This window comes from Pinus tabuliformis, chromosome J, assembly GCF_031772625.1.
Source record: "Pinus tabuliformis cultivar Carrire ecotype Pingquan chromosome J, CPIR1, whole genome shotgun sequence".
Taxonomy (NCBI): Eukaryota; Viridiplantae; Streptophyta; class Pinopsida; order Pinales; family Pinaceae; genus Pinus; species Pinus tabuliformis.
In genome coordinates, this window is record NC_142295.1 from 1070707806 (window position 1) to 1070725643 (window position 17838).

The 17838-nt window shown below is 38.9% G+C and overlaps 1 protein-coding gene across 1 annotated transcript in view; it reads right to left on the reverse strand.

Annotated features, from left to right (window-relative positions):
• LOC149230652 (GTPase LSG1-1-like) overlaps positions 1-17838 on the reverse strand; it is a 132447-nt gene that overhangs the window by 50879 nt on the left and 63730 nt on the right. Inside the window, exon 3 of the mRNA XM_089379033.1 lies at positions 6183-6269. Coding sequence (XP_089235159.1) covers positions 6183-6269 — 87 coding nt within the window. The remainder of the gene's footprint in view (positions 1-6182; positions 6270-17838) is intronic.

Below are 17838 nucleotides of genomic sequence, written 5' to 3' on the forward strand. Positions count from 1 at the left end.
AGAAGGCCAAGTTTTTCTGGGCAAAACAGATTGCAGATTTTAGGGTGTTGACTAGCGTTGACCATGGGAGATTTGACCAGCGTTGACCTCAGTTTTGGACCAGAGTTCCTCTTTTTCTAGGCCGCATTTCTTAGCACAGAAATCGAGGTGTTCGGGGAAAGTTTGACCAGTGTTGACTTCAGGTTGCCTTCTGTTTTGACCACAAAAATTTACAAGACTTTCTCTCTCCTTTGACTAGGTTTGACCAAAGAATTTGAGTTTATTTGAAGGCCAAATTGGACTGCTATTTGGAGGATGTTTTGGGGCAGCTTTAACCACCGTTGACTTTCTGGTTAGGGCTGATTTGACTGTTGATTTGGCAGATCTATTTTGCGCTTATATTTGTACTCTCTCTCTCTGCTGAACTATTGAGGAATAATAAGAACATTTGATCAAAGGGTTTCCCCACATTGAGGTTTGTCCCTGGCATCCGCCACATCTTGTGTCCTCTTGTCTTGGCTTGTCTTATGCATATGATTTTATGTTCTATCTGCTTTTGTTGTCAATGTTTATAAGGTAATATGATTGCTACTGGATATAATTGAAATTTGTCATTGGGTTGCTAAAGCAACATTGAAGTAAATTGTCTTAAGCATAGAACATACCATTGTTATCTAAAATTAACATGGTTTCAAAGCTGAGGTGAAGACAAAGCCCAAGCAAGAGTGAAGGAAAGCAATCACTAAAGGAAGTTGTTGGACAAGGACTTGGAACTAGTCCCAATGACGACTACATCTTTCTTCAAAACCGAGGACAAGCTCAAGGACAAATCTGACTATCATGCATGGAAGATGATTTTGGATTTGACTTTGGAAGAGAATGATGCCATGGACTATGTCAAGGGAAGAATAATCAGGCCTCCTTCAAGTGCATCCATTGTTGTTCAAACCAAGTACAAGAAAGGTGAGACAAAAGCTAAAAAGATTATTGTTGATTCTTTTCATAAGCCTTTAGGAGAAAACTTCTAAGTGGGTAACTTTTGAGGAACAGGAAGATCATGATGTTGATGCAGAAAAGCAGGATGAAACTTCGTCCGATGAACCGATGCCCGATGCTGAAGGACCAATGGATCCCATTGATCCACCTCCTAGTGAGCCCTCTACCACAAGAAAGAGGCCTTTGTGGCTTAAAGATACTCTTGAAGATGCCAAGAAACACACAGCACCAAGAGGGACATTCCATGAAAGTAAGAAGCGGAATAGGTACCAAGGGTACTTAGTTGCCATGAGTACTATTGTACAATTTGAGCCTTGTATATTCGATAAAGTCGTGAAGCAACAGGTTTGGAAGGATGCGATGAACGAATAGTATGAATCAATCATGAAGAAGGATGTCTGGGATGTGGTCCCTAGACCTAAGGATAAGTTTGTGGTCACTTCGAAATGGCTCTACAAGATCAAACATGGAGCTGATGGGAGTGCTGAGAAATTAAAGGCTAGATTTGTAGCTCGAGGCTTCTCTCAAAAGGAAGGAGTAGACTATGAAGAGATATTTGCACCAATTCCCCATTATACCACCATCCACTCAATCATAGCCCTTGTTGCCACACAAGGATGGAACCTTCATCAGATCAATGTCAAAACTGCCGTTTTACATGGTTCGCTTAAGGAAGAAGTATATGTGGAACAACCCAAGGGGTTCGAGGTTCAAGATCGTGAGACACGTGTACGCAAGTTGAAGAAAGCCCTTTATGGATTGAAGCAAGCCCCTAGGGTTTGGTATGAGAGGATCAATAGCTATCTCATAAAGCTGGGACTTACAAGAAGCAATGCTGACCCGAACCTATACTTCGAGGTTGAAAAGGACAGACCTCTCAATTTGGTCCTTTATGTGGATGATCTCTTTCTAACAGGTGATGACCCTCTCATTCATCAATGCAACAGGGAGTTGGCTTCCGAGTTCGAGATGAATGACCTATAACTGATGCATTATTTCCTAGGGTTGGAGGTTTGCCAAAAGCCAGAAGAGATTTTCCTTTCTTAGGGAAAATATATTGTGAAGCTACTTGAAAGATGTAAGATGGTGGACTACAAATCCGTGACTACTCCGATGGAACTCAACTTAAGAAGTTATGTGGAAGTGTTGCCGGGCCCGAATTGACGAACCCTACCGAGTATCGTCAACTTGTGGGGGCACTGATGTTCTTGCTCAACTCCCATCCTAACATATGTTTTGATGTGAACACGTTGAATCGATATATGGTCAAGCCTCATCACATTCATTGGATTGTTGTCGAGAATCTCTTGAGATATCTTTGGGGCACTATCCATTATGGACTGAGATACACTGTCGGGGATTTGAGCTTACATGGATAGTCAGATGTTGACTGGGTCGGTAGTGTGGTGGATCGTAAGAGCACATTTAGGTGTTGCTTCTCTTTCTGGCTTGTTTCTATATCTTGGATGAGAAGGAAGCAGAAATCGGTTGCACTAAGCACCGTCGAGGCCGAATACATTACTGTGAGTATGGCCTGTTGTGAAGCAGTCTGGTTGAGGAAGCTCTTCAGTGAGCTATTTGAGCACGTGCTAGATACGACTGTGATCCTCTGACAGCCAAAGAGGGATTCGTTTATTAGAGAATCCCGTGTTCCACGACCGCTCCAAGCATATTGATACCATGTACCACTTTATCTGAGATATGGTACAACGGGGAGAAATTAGGCTCCAACACATCAAGACAGATGGGCAAGTTGCTGAAATTATCACAAAGCCTCTCAGGAAGGTCAAATTATTTAACTGCGGAGAGAGACTTGGAGTCGTGGAATGACCCTCTTATGAGGGTCCCATATGAGTTGGACACAGAGCTCTGGGAGCTCCTGGGGGCGTGGGGTACTTCTTGGAGCTAGTTATGAGCAAACATAGGGTGAGTGGTTCACCTTCCCCTGTAATACCCCATTATGGTTGACATGTGTGTACGGTGAGTGGTCCACCTTCCCCTACCCGGACACATCCATGTAGGGTGAGTCCTTCCCCTACAGTTGACATATGCATCGGATGAGTGGTTCACCTTCTCCTATGGCATATGAGTAGGATGAGTGGTTCACCTTCTCCTGCTAATGCCCCGACACACATCCTACCCATAGAGTCCGGGACTCATGGGAAGTACCTCTCATCAAGCACATGAGTTGGGAAAAGTTGGTTAGGGACCATAACGCTACCGATGGATGCATCGTGTACTATCGTACTCCCTATGACTAGTGTGCATGGTGTTCAACAACTTGATTTGGGATCAAGGACTGACTTTAGTCAGTGGAGAGTGGTATGATACACTCTCGATCATTTCTTCTTCATTATTACTTCATGATTCAGCAGAGCAAAGCAGTGATGGCATGATGTTACAGGATGACAGGTTGGCATGATGATGGATTGGCAGGTGGAATTCTCCCTAGTTGAGAGGGAGTGTTAAAATTGGCCACTAGGGCCAAATTCCACCTTAGGAAAGCTCATATGATGGAGATGACTATTGCATTGGATTCTTCTTTCGGAGAGGTACAATTATGATATAAAGATCATCTTGTTTTGACAAGTAAAAATGGAATTATGAATTTATTTCTCCTATGGACAAATTTTCAAGGTCAGCTCCAATCAAATGTAGGCTCATGAAGCCCAACAACTGTGTTTTTTCATCCTCAACGAAGTGTATAAATAGGAGAGACCTTTCCCTCATTTGGACATCATCTCATCACATCTTCTTCTCTCTCTTGATTGGGTCATATTAGTATAGCATTGGAGGCTTCTCTCTCTTTCTTTGCACGTGTGGCAGCTCTCCTTCTCTCTCTACTTGGCACATGTGGCAGGAGGCCGAGTTTTTCTAGGCAGAACAGATCGCAGACTTCAGGGCGTTGACCAAGGGTGATTTTACTAGCGTTGACCTCAGTTTTTGGGCCAGAATTCTGATTTTTCTAGGCCGCATTTATTGGCACATAAATCGAGATGTTTGGGGACAGTTTCACCAGTGTTGACTTCAGGTTGACTTCTGTTTTGACTGCAGAAAATTACGGAAGACTTTCTCTCCTTTTACTGGGTTTGACCGAAGAATTTGAGCTGATTTGAAGGCCGAATTGGACTGCTGTTTGGAGGATGTTTAGGGGCACCTTTGACCACCGTTGACATTCTGGTTAGGGCTGATTTCACTGCTAATTTTACTGCTGATTTGGAAGATCTGTTTTGGGCTTATATTTGTGCTCTCTCTCTCCGCTGAACTATTGAGGAATAATAAGAAGATTTGATCAAAGGGTTTCCCCACATTGGGGTTTGTCCCTGGCATCCACCACATCTTGTGTCCTCTTGTCTTGGCTTGTCTTATGCATATCATTTTATGTTCTATCTGCATTTACTGTCAATGTTTATAAGTTAATGTGATTGCTACTGGATATAATTGGAATTTGTCATTGGACTGCTAAAGGAACATTGAAGTAAATTGTCTTAAGCATATAACATACCATTGTTATCTAAAATTAACATTTTCCCAATTGGGTTCCCTAGAAAAACAAGTGTTTTCATATTGTGTGACTGTCTTATTTCTGTTCTATTCCGTGCAAAATTAGTAGAGAAAATTATGTCTCTTGAGTTACAAGTTAGGTTCGGATTTGTTCATTCAAGAAAAGCAGAATTTTCGTGGATTTTCTACAAATTGTGCAATGCATAGTAGCCACTATTGCATTACATTTCATGCACATTCCCTTTTTGATATATACTTCCTTGACTCTATTTTTGCCAAGGTGTAATTAGGCACTTAGTCTAAGGGATTTCCTTCATATTCCTTCTCACACCGTTCATTCTTCCATTATACTACTACCACCCATTTTGCTTAGGCTAACTCTTCGATAAATCATGTTGTGCCTCCACTCTATATCCTTGGCAATTCTACCTTTTAGAGAAGCCCACCTTGAGTCTGAGATAAGCCAAGAAAAAGTGAGAGAAAAAGTTGATGTGGTGACAGTGGGTAGCTTTCCCAGTTGCACAAGACTAGCCCCTTGATGCTTGGAACTTTACATCATTTAGGGGTGCTAAATTTTATTGTAACAATGTCAAAACCAAGAGTTTAAGATAATGAAGACAATTATTGTTGTACCACTGATATCTAGTGTTAAATTTAGAAAAATTACAAATGATAAAAGTGAAGACAATAGACATAACTGTGGTCTCCATGTATCTTATTTTGAAGACTCTTTCTAATACGTCATTTTTACCTTGTAGCAATAAAAATTAAATTTTATTTGTGGATTTAAACACAAAACAAAGTTTGAAGCATAGATATGATTATTAAAAACTTTTTTTTGGGCCATAAGAAACGAAATCTGCACTTTGGCAGGCCCTTCACTTAACTCGAGGAGACATCTGCCCAAAAGGGTTAGAGTCTAGAGATAGCATTAGTGGAGAACCAATCTTAAGAAGACCTCAATAGCAAAAGTTAAAGGATGAAGCAGTGGAGTATCAATATTAACTGCTTCATGGATGAAATGGTAAAGAATAAATATCGATCACTTAAAGGATGTAGCAGTGGAGTATCAAGATTAATTTCTTAATGGATGCGGTAGCAAAGAATCAATATTAATCCCTTAAAGAATGAAGCAGTGGAGAACCAATCACAAGTTATTTGGGAGTTTATCTTTCCTAGGTAAAAACTTCAGTAAATTCCTATTTTCTTCTGATCCTTTATAGAGATTAATATAATTTCTTTAATTCTCCTCCCTTCACCTCCTACATTGAAAAGGACATTAAATTTAATACTCAAATTAGAATCTTTTATCCAGGTTTGACCCTCATCATATCTTATCTTTACTGCTTGCATAGATATTACACAAGAGGGTTAACACGAGACTGTGTTGAGGTAAGCATTGACAAAAAACAAATATTCTAATTGTGTCATGATATCCACAAATTACAATTCAAACAGCTATTAATTTTGTGGTGTGAATTTTCTTTGTTTACTATTGCATGAAAATTGCATGGATTAATATTTAATCAAGTCATAATGAATCAAGACAATAATCATTCAGGCCAGAAAAAAGATGTACCTTGTACGCAATGCCATGTTAGAGACAATAAACTCCAAATATCGTTTAAATTATCCAGAAATATAATAAGGCATGTTATAAAATTAAGAGTCACCACACTCATTAGACATCATTTCCAAAATACCTGACAAGATTTCTGCGCCAATTCAAAAATGATTGTCTTTCTCTAGCATCAAGTTCTTCTGTAGGCATCTCAGCATGCCACGGTGGCCTGCATTATCATACACCAGTATCCATCAGGATACAACACTATCATAACAATATATATAGTATTTTATGTACTCAATGACCCCAGATTGATGGAAGGAATCATATTAATTTCAAGTTTAAGCATGGAAAAGCATTAACACGACAATGAAATGAAACATACTTTCCTAGATATGCAATTTTTCCATGACTCCATATGATGATATAAACCTGAATACAGTCCTGCCTTGTTCAAAACCCATATTACCTACTAAACAATTCAAAATAAAAAATAAATAAATAAAAATAAAACACAACAGATTAGTTGATGGTTTATATTTGCCCACCAAACAAGATTGTTGGAAATATCGGGATAATAAAGTTTACATCTAATGCATGAGCAGCTGTAAAGTTTCCCACTTTTCTATTCTCAAGCTAGGCAATAAAACATATGGTGATTGTTGTGACATATCTTCACTCTCATCAAAGACCAAATTCATATCATTTGCATCAAAGTAGTTCCATTTTAAGTGTGATTCTCACTAGCAGTAGCAAATAAATGTTGAAACATTACAAGAATGAGATAATGACAGTCAAGGTCCAGCATAACAACATATGACCTTAGTCTCACAACCTTTACTACAATTATTACCATATTTTCAAATGAGGCACTGTGATCTGCCCCTAAAATCTTTCAACAATCAGCCAAAATACTTCCCTCATCAATTCATGATCAGATGGTGCTCCAGGTGTTGTTATTGTAGGGATTTCACTAATGCAATTAACAACAATGAGTCAGAGATCTATGGCTGAGTACCTTGAAAGCTTTAGCTTTACCAATGCACTCCTCCATCGAAGCATTGCATCTTGCATTGTCTCAAAAAGTGATTGTCTCACAGACAATCAATAATTTTCTACTTGCTCTAATTTATGAATCATTTCATCCCTAGATTGAAGCAGGTGTTTAAGCTGCCACTGAACCTTAAGGAGCATGTGCATGACTTCATTTTCATTACTAGAATCAAATTGTTTATTTCCATCAAAGAATACCATCTTCACTTTTTCCTAGTGACTTTTTCACTTAATGAGAACGGCCACGGGGACTTTTCATTAATTGGAATAGTAAAATTTTAAAAGACCACATTATGAACATTTTAACTTATATTTGGTGGCCGTATGCTAAAGTAATGAATGTTTCTATTATAATAAGTTAATAACCCTTTTCAGTATAGTAAAATTGTTAAAGACCACATTATGAACTTTTTAACTTATATTTGGTGGATATATATATATATATTTCCAAAAACACAAATCAGTAATTTTATTTTAAAAGTACAAAATTGCATCCCGCAGATGCCTGTCAGTATTCATAAAGCCAGTGACGGGTAGAGATGGTCCTTAACATCGGGAACTTTTTTGCCATCTTCGCTTTTGTCTAGTGACTTTTCCACTTAATGAGAGCGGCCTTAGTGACTTTTCATCAATTAGAATTGTAAAATTTTAAAAGACCACATTATGAACATTTTAACTTATATTTGGTGATGCCAGAACTCTGCAGTCGCTTCAGGTAGCATCCATGTCTGCAGTCGGTGTCTGCACCTCCTTGTCAATAAACATGTTGAGTCCCTGGAACTCCAATGGAAAATTCAGCAGCAGTCCAACTCTAACTGCTTCTTGGCCGAGGAACTGCAAATGCTCAAAGCCCAAATGAATGGACAGGAAGATGAAATCGACGCCTTGCATTGCCAATAGGAAGAGCTACAATTGCAGAGGTCAGCCATTGAACAACACAGCACAGCAAGCAGCTCTTTATATGCCAGAATGAAAATTTGTCAATTGATCTTAACATGCCTCTGGTTGACAATCTCCCTCCTGATTTAATATATCATTATGTAAAGTTGTCCTTTTGTCTGGTAAATTTTGCAGAGCTTATAGTTGTCGTTTGGTAGGTAGAATGTTTGTCAGCAGTAGTTTCCTGGATCAGAATTTTGGAAATTCCCTCCTGTTCTTTTTTCAAGAACTTGAAGTTTGGAAATCAATGTAAATATTTCCTTGGTATTTTGCTGTGTCTGGGTGCAGAATTAATATCAAAACTACTTATTGGTGTCAAAAAAAAAAAAAAACTTATATTTGTTGGATATATGCTATAATAATGTATGTTTCTATTATAGTAAGTTAATAACCCTTTTCAGTATAGTAAAATTTTACAATAACACTTTTAAGAATAGTAAAATTGTTAAAGACTACATTATGAACTCTTTAACTTTATTTGGTGGCTATATGCTATAGAAATGTAGGTTTATATTGTAATAACCCTTTTTCGAATATATATATATATATATGGATTATTATAAAATATTGTTAACTGCTTGGAAGGTAAATGTGGGAGGAGGCGGTTACAAAATAACTGAGAAGAAAAATCTTATGCTAGAAGAAGTTACCCTCTTAAAAATTCAAGTAGAGGAGGCATAGAAGGGAGAAGAAATCTTGAAAATCCAAGTTCAGGACTAGGAGGCATAAGTTACTCGAAAGCAAAAAGAACTTGACACAACTCTAGCTGAAATAAACAGGTTCAAGGAATGGTAGAAGTAGCAACTACAGGATGCTTAAAAGGAGAATCATGTCATTAATGAAAAGGATCTAGAAATTGCTCACTTAAGGATGAAGGAAAAAGGAAGAGGTGAATCTCTACGCAATGAAGGCACAAGTTCCAATCCCCCACAAAGCAAGATTGAAGAGAAACCAGAAAGAAAAAAACCTTCAAAAGAAAAATCAAAGTGAAAAGCACGAGAAGATTGAAAGTGTTGTTGGTCCAAGAAGTTATGCTAAGTTAATCAAGGACAAGGATCAACAAAGGACCAAACCTCCTCCAAGGATGAATGTCTTCAGAATATCAGCAACATCAAGGCAAGCCATTTCATCAAGATACCCTATTATATTTACTGGTTATTGTTTTTCATGTTCAAATTTTTGGCATAAGGCTATGGATTGTAAAGCTTATGATAGGGATGATTATCAAGGTCATTATCAAAACCCTATAAGCAATTTTACTATAACACAAGACAAATATTCAAATGGCATCATCAACAAAAAGTTTATGTCAGTTGCTATGTCATTCAAGTATTATATAGAATGCTTCAAATGACATAACTATGGACATATAGTTCGTGATTGCAAAAGCACGGTGAAATCTTCCATAAGGGAAAACCCTAATGTTAGGTACAAGAAGGTATCATGGAGCCACGTTCTCTCTTCAATCTTGTGACAGGTACCAGTCCAATCTTCTTACTCATCACTTTCATCTTTAACATGAAGTCATTGTAATGAACCTTCCTAAACTTCAAGCTTGATCATGGCTTCTTCTTGAAAGTGATCTTCCTTGACCTTCAGGTTATCTTCTCATACAGCTACCATCCAATTCCAAGATGAACACATCTTGTCTCTATAGTTGCCAGGTACCAGATATCGAGCTTCCCTCAATATCCTTAATCCATACAGTTGAACTTTGTCTCAACCGCCATCATATATATTCCTGCAACATTCTCCCAGGTAGCAAAGATAATATGTTAACTAGATAACCAAATCATAAACAAATTAGACTTATCTCACCAACATCCTCATTGACCATCTCCACTTGAAAACTTCCTTCATGCATCAAAGTGCCCAAGGATAGAACTTGATTAACAAGTTACAACTTTTTCTTCTGGAGACTACATTGGATGTTAACCATTACAATATATATTCTAGAGAGTCATAAATTCTTTATATATTCTTAAGTAAGTCAAACCTTTTTCCTTTTCAAGCATCATATAACCATATATTTAAGCAAATTTCACGATCAACCTTTTCTCCACAAGATTCTATATATATGAATCTTATCCAAGGTTCTGTATTCAACATGCATTCCTATGCTTTTATTCAATCATCTAACTATTCATGTATCTCACAAAGAGCCTACATCCATGACCCATTGCATTCTTTCATCCTTTTACCAGTATTCATTCCACATTACATAGAATGTCTACTAATCCTTGTCATAGTTCTTTTCCAAAGAACCTTCCATAATGATGGTTCTTTCCTAAATCATGATGATTCATCTAAGCAGGATGACAACCTTTAACACAATGTTAGACAATATCTAGATGATCAATATGCAAAATGGTCCATCTATCCATGTATCTGGATGATCTTTGTGAAGCAACTTAATCATGCAAATTCTAGATATGCTACTATCATATACTAACTTCCTATGATGCTTATGCAAAACATACTATCCTAGAAGAAAGATGAAACTTCATAGAGAACCTGATAGTCAGTGAACCTTCTTTAGTAGTAAAGATCCTTTACTTCTTCCTTCTTTGCTTTCTTCTCAGGTTCTCCAACGGCTTCCGCTAAATGAGCTTCACTCCTTTCCTTTCTCTTGTTGTTCTTTAGGCTTGGGCAGTCCCTTTTAAAGTGTCCAAACTCATTGCAATTGAAGCATTGCACCTTGGACATGTCTTTCTTCTTAGACTTACCAAACTTCCCTTTCTTTATCTTCTTGACTCGGGCTAGAAAGGTTTGAGACTGCTCATCAGATCCAATATCATCCTTCACCTTTATTCTTGATTCTTCCAATATGCATTGTGCCCACAACTCTTCAAATGGAGTTGAATCCTTCTTGGAGTAGATGTTTGTTGCAAAACTGCTCCATTCTGGTGGCAATCAGTACACAAATGATTACTTTTGAATCAGTGATAGGCTCCCTACGTCCTTGTAGATGGTCTCTTAGTTGAGAGACTCTCATGAGGAGCTTGCATTCGACATGCACAGTGTGCAAGTGAGTTACACGCAAGTTGATGTGTTGTGTGTGACATGCATGTAAGGCAACCTAGCTTTATGACTTGTACTTGAGTTAAATTAGAGAAAGCTATAGATAGGATTGTTAACTAAAGTAATGTCACTTATCTTCAATTAACTTGACGAGCTGATTTTGGCCGCCAATCTTAGCTAAGGAAGTTACAAATTGAGCCTAAAGTGAGGTGTTAAGACACAACAGTAGCACAAGACTGAGAGAGGCTTCTCAGTGAGCGTGTGCTAGGTCTGAGATAGTGCAGTGAGGTTGGTGATCAGTATTGTATTTTCTCAACTGGGCTATTATCCCTGGTACAAGAAGGCAAGAAAGTTCCGTGATTAATTTATTAATGATGAATTAGTATTTCGGCTGAAATTTGTTAAGTGGATCTATGATTTAGATAGAGTATTTAATTTTGCTTCCGCTATAATTCTGTGTTAGAAATCTAGTTGTGTATTCATTCTGCTTATTAATTGTTGGGAACCTTTGCTCCTACTGCTAGGTATACCACTATAAGATCTTTGGTTTTGCTAGTTGCTACTATGGGATGGAATATCCATCAAATGGATGTCAAAACAACATTTCTAAATGGAACCATTGATGAAAAAGTATACGTTGAACAACCAAAAGGCTTCGAAATAAATAGGAAAGATACACATGTTTGCAGACTCGAGAATATTGAAATATCTAACCAGGTTCGGTCTTCATAATGGCATATGTAATCATGATTTTATGTATGTAATGAAAAGAGGCATGGGTTTCAAGCTTAAGGGAAATTTATTTTTAGGTCAAACTGAGTGCTTCTATGTTTGTCATAAAGACAATTGAGTCATTGTCATGTATTGAAGACCCATTTGGGCATGTTACATATTGTAAATAAAAACTTATTGAGCCAAAATAGAGTCAAAAGACCCTCCAAGACCTCGTCATGGCACAAAGATCAAGTCGGCTTACATGAAGGGGCAAGTCGACCTCAAGATAGCAATTCGTACCCCTCACAAGCCTATAAATAAGAAGGAATTCGACCTCATTTGCACACTCACTCAAGCAAGTTCGATCTCCTCAAGATAGAAGCTGGAAAAGGACAAAGAAGAAGAAGAATATCAAGATCGAAGTTTTCAAGCCTCTCTCTCTCTCTCTCTCTCTCTCTCTCTCTCTCTCTCTCTTCGTTAGGGTTTATCTAGTTTCTTGGCTAGAAGAAATTCTGAAGCTGCATCAAAGTTGTGAAGCTACAAGGTCGAAGCTGTGAAGCTGCAAGATCGAAGCCATGAACCTGCCTCTAGATCGAAGCTGTGAAGATGCTAGGTCGAACCTGCATCAAGGTCGAAGCTGTGAAGCTGCAAGATCAAAGCCATGAAGCTGCCTCTAGATCGAAGCTGTGAAGATGCTAGATCAAAGCTGCATCAAGGTCAAAGTTGTGAAGCTGCTAGGTCGAAGTTGTTGAAGCTGCTAGGTTGAAGTTGCAGAAATTGCTGCTGGGGTCAAAGTTGCTGGAAGGTCGAAGCTTGTTGCTAGACGCTGTGAGGAAAGCTCATCAAGAAGGAAGGATGACTTGGTCTTTGTCAAGGGTCATAGGTCTTGGAATTCGTCAATTGAAGTTCTATAAGAAGAAAAGGATTCTAGTGGGTTTTCCTCTCAGTTGGAGAGGTTTTGGCCCTGGCTAATCGCCTATATCTTGTGTCCTATTGTCTCATTGTTCTTTATGGTTTGGTAGTTGTTTGATGATAGAGAACACTAATAGTAATAAAGGAAAAAAGAAGTGAATCAAGTAAAGTAAAAATACATCACAAGAAATTATCAAAGCAAGAGAAATCACCTACACTTGTTGCCCCTTAGATTTCTCAACAAGGAAAGCCCTATATTGCTTGAAGCAAGCTCCTAGGTCATGGTATGCAAGGATGGATGTATATCACTTAAGAATTAGGTTCGTCAAAAGTTCTGCCGATGCAAACCTTTACATTAAGGCGATGAAGAATGAACCAGCCATTATACTACTATATGTGGATGATTTGTTTATTATAGGTATGGAGCACAGAATACTAAAATGCAAGAAAATGCTAGCAGCTGAATTCGAGATGAAAGATCTGGGACTCATGCACTATTACTTGGGCTTGGAAGTTTGGCAGAAACTCGGTGAGATATATCTGGGTCAAGGTAAATACATAATCAAGATGTTGCAGAAATTCGGTATGATGGATTCCAAGCCTATGACTACTCCCATGATCACTAATCTCAAGAAGTTGAGAAGCTCCGACTCTAGTCTCGTTGATCCTACTAGCTATCGTAAGTTGGTGGGTTCTCTGATGTACTTGGTAAATACGAGACTTGATATATGTTTTGTTGTAAATGTTCTTAGTCAATTTCAGTTGGAGCCTCGTCATGACCATTGGATAACTGCCAAGCATATCTTGAGATATCTACGTGGCACTATACATCACTGCCTAAAGTATGATGGAAAGGAAGTCAAGTTAACAGGTTTTATCGATTCCGATTGGGGTGGTAGTGAGATTGATGGAAGGAGCACTACCAGTGGATGTTTTAGTTTGGGATCTGCAATGATTTCATGGATAAGTAGAAAACAAGATCCTGTTGCGTTAAGTAGTGCTGAAGCAGAATATGTTGCTGCATGTGAAGTAGGAAAGGAAGTTGTTTGGTTAAGAAAACTCTTGTCAGATTTGTTTGGAAAGCCTCTGGATCCTACAGTGATAAATTGTGATAATCAAAGTAGCATCAAGATGTCTAAAGACCCCATATTCCATGCAAGGACAAAGCATATCAACAACAAGTACCACTACATTAGGAGTTTGGTACAAGATGGGGTCGTGAAGCTACAATATATTTCGACAGATGAACATGTAGCTGATGTGCTGACAAAATCTCTTCCGAATAAGAAGTTTGAATATTTTAGAAGCATGCTTGGGTTGGTTGATGTTACAGATTTAGTTGATAAGGAGAGATGAAGCATCTTATGGCAATATGCTTGGGAGGACATCTGGCCGACCTATGTGTTGATGTTTAGATCCCGAAGTAGGGAGGGTGGCATTGCTTTGACCTTGGATACATATTAGAATATATTAGAATATTCCTATTTAGCATTTAATGCTCATTCCTTTTAGCTGTTGCTATTTATATTCTTTTAGCAGTTTCTTTGATGAAACTGAGTGTTTCTATATTCTACATAGAAACCTGATGTTTCTATTATTGTAAATATCTCTGTATTATGATTGAGTTGTTTGCTCATTCGGAATTAATTCATTCAACATTCTTTTATGGTATCAAAGCAAGGTTAAGAGATTTCTTGAACAGTAATTCTCTCTGCATCGTAATCTCTTGAGTCCTTTCTAAGGTCGAGCCCTCTGTAAGCCAGGCAGCCTTCACTGAGTCTTAGCCTCGGCTTTGCTCGCTGTGATAAAAGCTTACAGTCGTCCATCTCGATACAGAAATGGATTCTTCCCTTGCATGATCATTTTATTAAGGAAATAACTTTGTGGCAGTGACTGTTTTCGTGGGAGCGGAATTTTTTTGGCTGGCCAGTTTGCTTGGAATCGTGAATCCGGCTATCTTCTTCTTCGCCTGGCGGCTACTCAACCACAACGTGGAATTCCTCAGCAATCGTGATCCAGGTGTTTTCTCTCAAAACTCATTTGTTTTTTTGAAAGTCGGAGTCGTGGTTTGAAAATTCGATCTGCGGGCAAATTCGTGGTTTTATTTTCAAACGCTGTCAAACCCGTGGATATCTGTGGATACGCGTGTAATTTCAAACCCGTGGATATACATTTGAAACCCGTGGATACACATTTGAAACTTGTGGATATATATTTCAAACCCGTGGATACATATTTGAAACCCGTGGTTCATATATACATTTGAAACCCGTGGATATATATTTCAGACCCGTGGATACATATTTGAAACCCGTGGTTCATTGTATTTCAAGCGTTATATTTCTGATATATTTCAAACCCGCGTATATTTCAAACGCTGATATATTTCAGTCATACGCGTGTGTTATCAAACCCGTGTATATATATAAAGCGTATACACCTGTGGAACTATACCTCTGAGACGTATATAGCTGAGACGTGACGTGAAGCTTTGATAGCTCACGTGGGCCAATTTGTTTAGATCTTCGTATTTGCTTTATCAGCGTTCCCAATCCGTGGTGTTTGCCGGCAGTGTGTTACCAATCAGCAGAAAAGTGAAGCTGAGACAGCACACGTGGGTCCATTTTTCAATCTTCATATTTGCTATATTTGTGGTTCTGGTTGCCGGCAGTGTGTTACCAATCAGCGGAATTTTTTTTTCTCTTGTGATCCTGACAGCCTCCATTACAAACTCAGACCTGTGACATCTGTTTATTGCATCAGTATACACTTGTGGTAGACTTGCATTCTCCTGTGGGAAACTGTATTCTCAGAACTGCATTTTGTGCTAGCAGTATTTCTATTGTTTTAGACTGGAGAGATATTTTTGCTGGGTAAAAATTTTTTTTAGCAGGACAAAGTTTGTTCTTTAATTTACACCAGGATAAACAGGCAGCTACATTGTTCTTGTGTGTCAGACTTCTGTATTTTCTTTGGGAAAATGGCCACACTTACCAATCTGATGTTAGAAGGAAATCAACGCTTTAATGGCAGCAACTATAACATTTGGAAACAAAGAATGTTGACCATTTTTGAGTACAGGCGTCTTGATCAACTCATTTTGGGCAAAGAGCTTCGTCCCGGTACAGCCGGGACCGATCAAGATAAATTTGATGATCGAAATCGAGAGGCTGTTATGCTTCTCAAGCTCTCTGTCGCTGATGATCAGTTACCACAGATCCCTTCTGGCAAGACAGCTGCTGAAATCTGGCAACAGTTGAAAGAACTGCATGAGACATCTGATAAAAGCAGAGCTTTTTTTCTCAAAAATCAGTTGTTCTCCATCATGATGGACGAACATATGTCTTTACAGGAACATCTCAACAAAATTAAAGACATTCGAGATCAGCTCGAAGCCATTGGTCGGACCATGGAGGAGGAAGATATGGTAGTCATTACTTTGAAAAGTCTACCGAAATCTTATGAACACTTCATTGAAACGCTCAACATTACCACCACAAATGTTGATCTGAAGTTTCCAGATTTATGTACCAAACTTCTGCAGCAGGATCGGTGGAAACAGCAGTTTGGCAGTAGTGCTTCATCAGTGTCCTCGGAAAATGCATTTTCTGCAAAATATCAGTCCTCTCAGTCCTTTCAGCAGAAAGGCTCCTCTCAGCCTTTTGATCCTGCTCGGAAGAAAAGTGTGCAGTGTAATTACTGTCACAGGTTCGGTCACATGAAGAAAGATTGCCGACAGAGGATTGCTTCTGAACAGAGGAAACAGGGAGGGCCACATCAGACAGCAAATGTTGCAGAACATTCCGAGCAAACAGAGTCTGCTTTTTACGCCTTTATGGCTAAAAGGTCTTCAGATCATGTTCCTTCCTCTGCATGGTACATTGATTCTGGCGCATCACGTCATTTTTCTCACAGGCGTGACTGGTTTATTGACTTCTCACCTTTCAGTGATTCCGTGGTATTTGGCGGAGGTGAAAAGTACACAGTAGCTGGCAGAGGTACAGTTCAAATTCAGTCTGGTGGGCGCACACTTATATTTCTGAATGTATACTATGTTCCTGGTATGGAAATTAATCTGCTATCTGTCAGCCAGATTATGAGGAATTCTCCTCAACTTGATGTAGTGTTCAGTACCCACAAGTGCTCCATTATTGACAGGGAGTCTAGTTTAACAGTTGCTGTTGGCCTAGAAGATCATGGTTTATACAGGCTACTTGACACCGGTGACTCTCCAGAAGTGGCTCTAGCAGCACGTATTTCTCCTATCAGCACTCTATGGCATCAGCGATATGGGCATCTCAATATGCAGTATCTCTCTCAGCTCTCTAGGGAGGGACTTGTGTCTGGATTACCTGATATTCAGACTCAGCAGTTGGGGGTATGCAGCGCCTGTCAAGCGGGAAAGCAACATCAGTCTTCATTCAAAAATGGAGAATCTTGGCGCGCATCTAAGGTACTTCAGTTACTTCATGCTGATATTTGCGGACCTATGAATACAGCTTCTATCACTGCTTGCAAATATTTTTTACTTATTGTAGATGATTTCAGTAGAAAGATGTGGGTATATTTTTTAAAAAATAAATCTGATGTTCTTAGTACCTTTCAGAAGTTTAAAACATTAGTGGAGAAAGAATCTGGTTGTAACATCAGGACCCTTAGGACCGACAATGGGGGGAATTTTGTTCTTCAGCGTTTGCCAACTTCTGTGATATTCATGGCATCAAACGTCAATTAACCACTCCTTACACTCCTCAGCAAAACAGTGTTGTCGAGCGTCGCAATCGCACGGTTGTTGAAATGGCTCGTTCCATGCTACAACACAGGAGTGTTCCAAACAAATTCTGGGCTGAAGCAGTATTTACTGCTGTTTATCTTCTTAACAGATCACCCACTCAGGCTGTTACAGGGAAGACTCCTGAAGAGGTTTGGTCTGGCCGAAAGCCTAAGATCAGTCATCTCAAAGTATTTGGCTCAGTTGCATATGTTTGGATTCCAGCTACTAAGCGATCTAAGTTGGATTCCAAAAGCCAGAAACTCATGATGACAGGGTACAGTGATCATCACAAGGCCTATAGGCTGATAGATATAGCCACTGGTCGTCTTAGCTTCAGTCGGGATGTAGTATTTGATGAAGACAGAGGATTTTTTCAGTCTTC